Raw genomic sequence first — 10,741 nt, 5'->3', positions numbered from 1 at the left:
CGAAACGTCACCCATTCCTTCTCTCCAGAGATGCTGCCTGTCCTGCTGAGTTCCTAAGCATCATGAGAGGAATAGATCGGGTAGATGCCCAGAGTAGGGGGATCGAGGACCAGAGGACATAGGTTCAAGGTGAAGGGAAAAAGACTTAATAGGAATCTGAGGGGTAACTTTTTCATACAAAGGGTGGTGGGTGTACTGAACAAGCTGCCAGAGAAGGTAGTTGAGGCTGGGACTATCCCAATGTTTAAGAAACAGTTAGACCGGTTCATGGATAGGTTAGGAGGGATATGGACAAAGCACAGGCAGGTGGGACTAGTGTAGCTGGGACATGTTGCCGGGGTGGACAGGTCGGGCCGAAGGGTCTGTTTCCACACTGTGTCACTCTATGACGCTATGAATCTAAAGTCCGATCATAGTTAAAGTAAGAAATGTTGCCGTAGGAGTAGAGATTTAAGAGTGTGGAGCGATTGTGATACGTGATTGTAGAGCTGCTTCCGTGGCCAGCACGCAAATAGCCGCTTGGGTTGGCCGCCATCTTATACTTGCCTCCATACCATAAGTCACGCATCATGGTTCCTGGTTTCATAACATCAACCCACAGTGAACTGAGGTTGGATCCAGTTTATTAGCAATCAAAGGTCAGCAAAACCAAAAGGTCTCCATAAAACCCCAGCATTGCTCTCGTATTAATTTGAAATATTAATCATCGTTACAAACCATACCATTCCATAAAGCACTTCCAGCAACATCTTAAACGCTTTAACATTAGGTGGCACAACACATCATTAAGTTTGGTTGATATGAAAGAGAAGATATTATTATTTAAATTATATGAGCTACGGGCTTTTATTCACAACTTAATAACATTGAGCAGCGTTTGTCTGGAAGTGAAATGAATATACTGAGAGGAACTATATTAAAAATATATATATTTTGAACTACCAAATATGTTGAAAATTCTATTTTCTAATATTGAAATTCATGAGCTGCTTCAGTAATCATGTTCTGCAGAAAATGCAAAGACCCTGAAATTGCAGTCGCAGTGAAAGATGAGGAATTCAATATTTAAAAACTAAGCAATGTGGTTTATTTGAAATTTCTACACTCCTTCGTTAAATTTCTTTTTAGAAATCATTGCGACATTTTCGCTCGAAACTCCAGCTCCAACTATGGAGTGCTGTTCCGAAATAAATTATATTTATTATCGATTTATTCTCAAAATGCTGGAGTAACTCAGCAGGTCAGGCAGCATCTCGGGAGAGAAGGAATGGGAGACGTTTCGGGTCGAGACCCTTCTTCTTCATTATATTTATTATCGTCTGTTTAGAGGGGGGGGGGATTAGCGTCCGTCTGATCTAAGACTGAAGAAGGGTCTCGGCCTGAAATGTCACCTGTTCATTCTCTCCAGAGATGCTGCCTGTCCCGCTGATGCAGGCCGAAGAAGGGTCTCGACCCGAAACGTCACCCGTTCCTTCTCTCCAGAGATGCTGCCTGTCCCGCTGAGTTACTCCAGCTTTTTGTGTCTCTCTTCGGTTTAAACCAGCATCTGCAGTTCCTTCCTATACATTGTTCTGCTATTTTTTTTTATACCATGCACACTTCTTCTTTTTGAAACAATTCTGATTCAAACTTTTCCTTACTGATGATTTGCCGTACAGAAAGAGCTGGTCTGCTCTGTTAGCTAATGACTCCCTCCTGATCTGCAAGGAATTGCCCATCTTCCTGTTTTGATGATTGGAAATGGAAGATTCGGAATACCGCTGGGGCCAATTTCACGGAATATATTTGCAAAACTGCACCTGCCCTGCCAAGGCGCCATCAAGACCTGAACAGTTCACATGGAAATCAATTGGTTGGGGGAAGGGAGATTTACAAAGGCAAGCAATGGATCTTACTCAATGAAGCAGATTCATTCCATTGTGGTCCCCCTTAGGTCGCGGTGGTTCCCCCCACGCCTGGTCCTCCTTTGAAGTAGTTCAGGATAACAAAAAGGATCTTCCAGCATTGGTTACAAGTCTGACATAGATAAATATGTGGTAGAATACTAGAATACAAAAACAGGGATGTCAGGCTGAGGCTCAATAAAGCTCTGTAGTATAAGAAAATAACTGCAGACGCTGGTACAAATCGAAGGTATTTATGCACAAAATGCTGGAGTAACTCAGCGGGTCAGGCAGCATCTCAGGAGAGAAGGAATGGGTGACGTTTCGGGTCGAGACCCTTCTTCAGACTGATGTCAGGGGGGCAGGACAAAGGAAGGATATAGGTGGAGACAGGAAGATAGAGGGAGATCTGGGAAGGGGAGGGGAAGAGAGGGACAGAGGAACCATCTAAAGTTTGAGAAGTCGATGTTCATACCACTGGGCTTGCAAGCTGCCCAGGCGAAATATGAGGTGCTGTTCCTCCAATTTCCGGTGGGCCTCACTATGGCCCATGACAGAAAGGTCAGACTGGGAATGAGAGGGGGAGTTGAAGTGCTCGGCCACCGGGAGATCAGTTTGGTTAATGCGGACCGAGCGCAGGTGTTGAGCGAAGCGATCGCCGAGCCTGCGTTTGGTTTCAGCGATGTAAATAAGTTGACATCTATAAAGCTCTGGTCCGGTAGCATTTGGTGTATTGTGAGCAATTTTGGGCACCATATCAGTGGAAGGATGTGCTGGCTCTGGAGAGGGTCCAGATGAGGTTTACAAGAATGATCCCAGGAATGAGTAGGTAAAACCTACGATGAGCGTTTGTCGACACTGGGCCTGTACTCGCTGGAGTTTAGAATGACCAAATAGTGAAAGGCCTGGATAGAGTGTATGTGGAGAGGATGTTTCCACCAGTGGGAGAGTCCAGGTCATAGCCTCGGAATTAGAGGACCTTCCTATCAGAAGGCGATGAGGAGGAATTTCTTTAGTCAGAGGGTGGTGACTCTATGGAATTCATTGCCACAGAAGGCTGTGGATGCCGTCAATGGATATTTTTACATAGATACATAGACAGTAGGTGCAGGAGTAGGCCATTCGGCCCTTTGAGCCAGCATCGCCATTCAATTTGATCATGGCTGATCATCCACAATCAGTAACCCGTTCCTGTACTCTCCCCATACCCCCCTGACTCCGCTATCATTAAGAGCTCTATCTAACTCTCGCTTGAAAGTTTCCGGAGAATTGGCCTCCACTGCCTTCTGAGGCAGAGAACTACACAGATTTACAACTCTCTGAGTGAAAACGTTTTTCCTCATCTCCATTCTAAATGGCCTACCCCTTATTCTTAAACTGCGGCCCCTGGTTCTGGACTCCCCCAACATTGGGAACATGTTTCCTGCCTCTAGCGTGTCCAACCCCTTAATAATCTTATATGTTTCAATAAGATCCCCTCTCATCCTTCTACATTCCAGTGTATACAAGCCCAGTCGCTCCAGTCTTTCAACATACGACAGTCCCGCCATTCCGGGAATTAACCTAGTAAACCTACGCTGCACGCCCTCAATAGCAAGAATGTCCTTCCTCAAATTTGGAGACCAAAACAGCACACAGTGCTCCAGATGTGGTCTCACTAGGGCCCTGTACACCTGCAGAAGGACCTCTTTGCTTCTATACTCAACATCTCTTGTCATGAAGGCCATCATGCCATTAGTAGTGCGTTCGGCAGAACGCACCATGGGAACTACACTCGTCCCCCTGCAGGACCTATACATCAGGAGGTGCAGATCCAGAGCAAGTAAGATTATGAGGGACCCCTGCCACCCCAGTAACGGTCTGTTCCAGATGCTACGGTCAGGCAAACGCCTCCGCTGTCACGCTGTGAAAACGGAGAGGATGAGACGGAGTTTCTTCCCACAGGCCATCAGGACTGTTAACTTTTATAACTCCAGGGACTAAATTTTGTCTACACTATATTAACTTTATTAACTTTATTTATATGCTGTAACTGTAATTCTTTTTTGTGCACAATCCGCTGGCATTGCCACTTTCATTTCATTGCACATCGTGTATGTGTATGTGACAAATAAACTTGACTTGACTTGACTTGTACCTGCATGCTTCCTTTCAGTGACTGATGAACAAGGACACCCAGACCTCGTTATACGTCCCCTTTTCCTAACTTGACACCATTCAGATAATACTCTGCCTTCCTGTTCTTACCACCAAAGTGGTATCTTTAGTTACCACTAAAACGCTAAGATATTTTGCAACATGAGGTCAGCTTTAAAGATAATCAGAAATGCTATTTCATTGTACTAAGCACGTGACAAAGTGTTTTGTTATCAAAGTGCACGTGATAGCGCTGATTATTTTTAATGAACACTTGGCAATCCTGCAGTAAGCGTATTATATCAAGGAGTAGCCATTAGCTGCTGGAAGTACACCAATCAAGTGGATCCTACTTGCAAATGCTTCTGGTGCAATGGAACCAGTGGCAGGGAGAACATCGTAATATGTCCTGGGATGGCAGGACTTTCATATGTAGAAAGACTGGATAGACTCGGCTTATACTCGCTGGAATTTAGAAGACTGAGGGGGGATCTTATAGAAACATATAAAATTCTTAAGGGGTTGGAGAGGCTAGATGCGGGAAGATTGTTCCCGATGTTGGGGAAGTCCAGAAGCAGGGGTCACAGCTTAAGGATAAGGGGGAAGTCTTTTACGACCGAGATGAGAAAACATTTCTTCACACAGAGAGTGGTGAATCTGTGGAATTCTCTGCCACAGAAGGTAGTTGAGGCCAGTTCATTGGCTATAGTTAAGAGGGAGTTAGATGTGGCCCTTGTGGCTAAAGGGATAAGGGGGTATGGAGAGAAGGCAGGTACAGGTTACTGAGCTGGATGATCAGCCATGATCATATTGAATGGCGGTGCAGGCTCGAAGGGCCGAATGGCGTACTCCTGCACCTATTTTCTATGTTTCTATGTTTCTATGAAGCAAAATGTTACCAAATGATGAGTAACTGAAGCTGGAAGACAGAATGTAGAAGCAAAGAACTGCAGGTGCTGATTTACAAAACAAGATACAAAGTGCTGGAGTAACTCAGCGGGTCAAGAAACAAATCTGAAGAAGGGTCTCATTGGGTCATTTGGTCATAAGGGATAGGAGTAGAAATAGGCATTTGGCCCATCAACTCTACACCACCATTCAATCATGGCTGACCTATCGTTTGAAATATGATGTTTCTCGACCCGAAATGTCATTTATCCATAACGTCATCTAGGGATCCGCTGAGTTTAGTTTAGTTTAGAGATACAGTGCAGAAACAGGCCCTTTGGCCCGTCGAGTCCACGCTGACTAGCGATCCCCGCACACTAACCTTATCCTACACACTTGGGACAATTTACAATTTCACCAAAGCCAATTAGCCTACAAACCTGTACGACTTTGGAGCGTGGGAGGAAATGCTGGAGATCCTGGGGAAAACCCAAGCAGGTCACGGGGAGAACGTACAAACTCCGCACAGACAGCACCCGTGGTCAGGATTGAACCTGGGTTTCCGCCGCTGTGAGGCAGCGTCTCTACCCGCTGCGCCACCACTCCTGTACTTTGTCCCTCTCTCGGAAAAACAGATCCTGAGTCAGGGTTTGAAATAGACACTCTGCCAATATTCACAAATAGGACAGATAGGTGATTTAAGTACACGGAGGACAAATGGGTATGAAATAGAAGCGGCACACAGAATTCGGAGGCTTATGTGGAGCTTGGAGACTTCATTGAATCTGTTTGCACAGGTCAGGTGTGCAGTGAAACCATGATGTACCAGGAACCGTGAAGGGCGGCACAGTGGTGCAGCGGTAGAGCTGCTGCCTTACAGCGGCAGAGACCCGGGTTAGATCCTTACTATGGGTGCTGTCCGTACAGAGTTTGTATGTTCTGCCTGTGACCACATGGGTTTCCTCTGGGTGCTCAGGTTTCCTCCCACACTCCAAAGACGTACAGGTTTGTAGGTTAATTGTAAGTTATCCTTAGTGTGGAGGATGTCGCTAGTGTACAGGGATCGCTGTTTGGCAGACTTGGCACAGACTCAGTGAGTGGCGGGCCTGCTTCCACGTTGTATCTCTAAAGTCTAAAGTCTTACTATGTCATTCTATGACACTCTAAATTTATAGAGTCATAGACTCATAGAGTCACACAACATGGAAACAGGCCCTTCAGCCCAACTTGCCCATATCGACCAAGATCCCATCTACATTAGTCCTACTTGTCCGCGTTTGACCAATATCCCTCTAAACCTTTCTTAGCTATGTACCTGTCCAAATGTCTTTTAAATGTCGTTGTAGTACCTGCCTCAAACACCTCCTCTGGCAGCTGGTTCCATATACAAACCACCCTCTGTGTGAATGTTTAGAAGAGCAAATTTGTTTATTTTGCACTAAAACCAATGGCTATTGATTTATCATATAAGTAGTTATGTTAAATTGTTCTACTTAATAGGAATCTGAGGGGTAACTTTTTCACGCCAAGGGTGGTGGGTGTATGGAACAAGCTGCCAGAGGAGATAGTTGAGGCAGGGACTGTTGCAATGTTTAAGAAACAGTTACACAGGTACATGGATAGGATAGGTTTGGAGGGATGTGGGCCAAACTCGGACAGGTGGGACTAGTGTAGATTGGACATGTTGGCCGGTGTGGGCAAGTTGGGCTGAAGGGCCCGTTTCCACACTGTATCACTCTATGACTCTAAAAATAACCCCCAATTTTGTTTTGCACTCAGCGGCTTAATGGATCTCCTGATAGCAAAGGTTGGTTGGAAGGGCCCGTTTCCACGCTGTATCACTCTATCTATGGCATCCATCCTTCTGGCAATAATAAGTTGAATCCAAGCAAATATTTTACAGTTGCTGAAACAAGGAGAGCTCAACACTGTTGAAACAGAAACCGTAAAATTAATCATTCAAAGGCACAGAGTATGACCGCGTTTAAATTGTTCTATTTACGTACAATTGCCATTCTACCTGAAATGGATGCACATCAATCTCACCACTGTTTAGTTATCGTCAGATTCTACGTAATAATAAACTCAGTAAATTGACTCTTTATGTTGAGCTTTTGGGATTGTGTAGTAAGATTGCTTTCACAAAAGGCAAATAAGTGAAAGGACTTTTCACAATAAAAGATAGACACAAAATGCTGGAGTAACTCAGCGGGACAGGCAGCATCTCTGGATGCAAGGAATGGGTGACATTTCGGGTCGATACCCTTCTTCAGACTGAGAGTCTGAGAGACTGAGAGTCTGAGAGACTGAGAGTCTGAGAGACTGAGACTCAGGGGAGAGGGAAGCGAACGATATTTAGTTCAGTTCAGAGATACAGCGTGGAAACAGGCTCTTCGGCCCACCGAGTCCGTGCCGACCAGCGATCCCCACACATTAACACTGTCCTACACACACTAGGGACAATTTACATTTATACCAAAGCCAATTAACCTACAAACCTGTACGTCTTTGGAGTGTGGGAGGAAACCGAAGATCTCGGAGAAAACGCACGCAGGTCACGGGGAGAACGTACAAACTCCGTACAGACCGCACCCGTGGTCAGGATCGAACCCAGGTCTCTGGCGCTGTGAGGCAGCAACTCTACCGCTGCGCCACCGTGATATGGAAGGGTAATGTGCAAAAACGAGGGATCAAAGGGAGCAAAGATCAAGGAAAATGTAAAATAGATCATTAGCTGTGCAGACCAAGGAAAATGTAGAATAGATTGTTAGCTAGGGGAAGCTGACAACCAGGCGTACTGTGTAAAATTTAAACAGGAGGACAGTCAGACTGGTCGGAGAACTGGGAAGGGGAGGGATAGAGAGAGAGGGAAAGCAAGGGTTACTTGAAGTTAGAGAAGTCACTGTTAGACAATAGACAATAGACAATAGGTGCAGGAGGAGGCCATTCGGCCCTTCGAGCCAGCACCGCCATTCAATGTGATCATGGCTGATCATTCTCAATCAGTACCCCGTTCCTGCCTTCTCCCCATATCCCCCTGACTCCGCTATCCTTAAGAGCTCTATCTAGCTCTCTCTTGAATGCATTCAGAGAATTGGCCTCCACTGCCTTCTGAGGCAGAGAATTCCACGGATTCACAACTCTCTGACTGAAAAAGTTTTTCCTCATCTCCGTTCTAAATGGCCTACCCCTTATTCTTAAACTGTGGCCCCCGGTTCTGGACTCCCCCAACATTGGGAACATGTTTCCTGCCTCTAACGTGTCCAACCCCTTAATAATCTTATACGTTTCGATAAGATCTCCTCTCATCCTTCCAGTGTATACAAGCCTAGTCGTTCCAGTCTTTCAACATACGACTGGAGCGACTCATGTATGTTCATACCGCTGGGGTGTAAGCTGCTCAAGCGAAATATGAGGTGCTGTTCTTCCAATTTGCGTTGGGCCTCACTCTGACAATGGAGGAGGCCCAGGACAGAAAGGTCAGTGTGGGAATGGGAGGGGGAGTTAAAGTGTTTGGCAACCGGGAGATCAGGCAGGTTGAGGGTTAGTCATAGGCACTAAATATCACATAAGCGGCCAAGATACAGCAGGCAGTGCGGCTTGAGAGGTTAATGTGAATGCATACAAAGCTCAGGCACATCCACAGGCAATTGGATGAAGAAATTATAATTCCTATTCCACTGTCCACTATTCAAGTCACAATCCTTTCCACCAAATAGTAGAAATTATTCAGTTTTCCTCTATTGTTGTAAGTTGTTCAAAATCCAAGACCTTCCGAATTAGCGTAACATTTTCACGATATGGGCAAACCATGAGGCAATAAATAGGTTCATAAGTTCTAGGAGCAGAATTAGGCCATTCGGCCCATCAAGTCTCCTCTGCCATTCGATCATGGCTGATCTATCTTTCCCTCTCAACCCCATTCTCCTGCCTTCTCCCTGTAACCTCTGACACCCGCACTAATCAAGAATCTGTCAATCTCCGCCTTGAAAATATCCATTGACTTGGCCCCCACAGCCTTCTATGGCAATGAATTCTACAGATTCACCACCCTCTGACTAAAGAAATTTCTCTCATCTCCTTTCTAAAGGTACATCCTTTTATTCTGAGGATGTGACCTCAGGTCCTAGACTCTCCCACTGATGGAAACATCCTCTCTACATTCGCTCTAAACAGACCTTTCAGTATTCGATAAGTTTCAATGAGGTTCCCCCCCTCATCCTTCTAAACTCCAGCGAGTACAGGCCCAGTGCCGTCAGACGCTCACCATATGTTAACCCAATCATTCCTGGGATCGTTCTCGTAAACCTCCTCTGGACCCTCTCCAGTGCCAGCACATCCTTCCACAGATAGGGTGCCCAACACAACTCACAATACTCCAAAGGTGGCCTGACCAGTGCCTTATAAAGCCTCAGCATTACTCAGCCCTGTTTTTGTATTGTGGCCCTCTGAAAATAAATGCTAGTATTGCATTTGCCTTCCTTACTACCGATTCATCTTGCAAATTAATTTTTTGGGGGAATCCCGCATCACCACTCCCTAGTCCCTTTGCACCTTTGATTTCTGAATTCTCTCCCCATTGAGAAAATAGCTACTACAGCATTTTGCGTTTATCTCTAAAAACATTTAGACAGGTACATGGTAGAAAAGGTTTAGAGGGATAGGGGCCAAACATGGGGAGGTGGGACTAGTGCAGATAATGCATCCTGGTTGGCATGTGTAGGTTGGGTTGAAGGGCATGTTTACGTGCTGTATGACTGTCTATCATTCCCTCTTCTCCCCTCTCCCATCGGGCAAAAGGTACAGAAGTGTGAAAACGCACACCTCCAAATTCAGGGACAGTTTCTTCCCAGCTGTTATCAGGCAACTGAACCATCCTACCACAACCAGAGTGCCGTTCTGAACTACTATGTACCTCATTGGTGACCCTCGGACTATCCTTGATCAGACTTTACTGGCTTTAAATCGCACTAAACGTTACTCCATTATCATGTATCTGTACACTTATCTATACACTTATTCCCTTATTCCGGAGGCTGCGGGAGCGGCTGCGACTCGCCTTAGGCTCGGGCTGCGTGGATGCCGACATCGGGAGCTCCGGCAGCGGCAGCGTGTTCGCCCGCCCCGGGGTCGCGGGGCTTGGGTCGCGGACATTTCACCGTCCGGCGCGGCCTATGATATGCCGCGGGATATTTCTCTGCTGGGCGGGGGCTTCAATGTCGGGAGCCACGACCGCCCCGACGTGCAGCAACAGCAGCAGCGTGTTCGCCCGCCCCGGATCGGACTTATCATCGGCGGAGCCGGCCGTCTTCGGAGGCTGCGGGAGCGGCTGGGACTCGCCTTAGGCTCGGCCCGCTGCGGACCGTCCGGCGCGGCCTGCAACCACAACAACCTGACCGCGGGAGAGGACAGCAGGAGAAGGGAAAGACATTGTGGCCTTCCATCACAGTGAGGAGAGAGAGGACTGGAGGAGGAGACTCACTGTGATGGATGTTTCTTTGATGGATGTTTCTTTTTTTGTGTGTTTTTGGGGTTGTGTAATTTTAATGCCTATTTAATGCTTTTATTGTTGGACTGTGGGTGACTGAATTTCGTCCAATATTGGATGACAAATAAAGCTATCTTGAATCTTGAATCTTGAATCATGTGTCTATAACAATGGCTCGATTGTAATCGTGTATTGTCTTTCTGCTGTCTGGTTAGCACGCAACAAAAGCTTTTCACTGTACCTCGCTCGGTACACATGACAATAAACTAAGCCGAACTGAATTTTTAAAATTTATATAGGGGACTTGAGGTATAAATTTGTTTGGGTGGAAATCCAAACTGTGGGC

General features: G+C 46.1%; 1 protein-coding gene across 1 annotated transcript in view; it reads left to right on the top strand.

Moving 5' to 3' along the window:
- LOC144608865 (uncharacterized) overlaps positions 1 to 10,433 on the top strand; it is a 32,584-nt gene extending 22,151 nt beyond the window's left edge. The window contains exon 2 of the mRNA XM_078427062.1: positions 9,943 to 10,433. Coding sequence (XP_078283188.1) covers positions 9,943 to 10,252 — 310 coding nt within the window. The 3' untranslated portion in view covers positions 10,253 to 10,433. The remainder of the gene's footprint in view (positions 1 to 9,942) is intronic.
- The last annotated feature ends 308 nt before the right edge of the window (positions 10,434 to 10,741 follow it).

Source organism: Rhinoraja longicauda, chromosome 2 (genome assembly GCF_053455715.1).
Source record: "Rhinoraja longicauda isolate Sanriku21f chromosome 2, sRhiLon1.1, whole genome shotgun sequence".
Classification (NCBI taxonomy): domain Eukaryota; kingdom Metazoa; phylum Chordata; class Chondrichthyes; order Rajiformes; family Arhynchobatidae; genus Rhinoraja; species Rhinoraja longicauda.
This window is presented reverse-complemented; position numbering and strand designations above follow the sequence as displayed.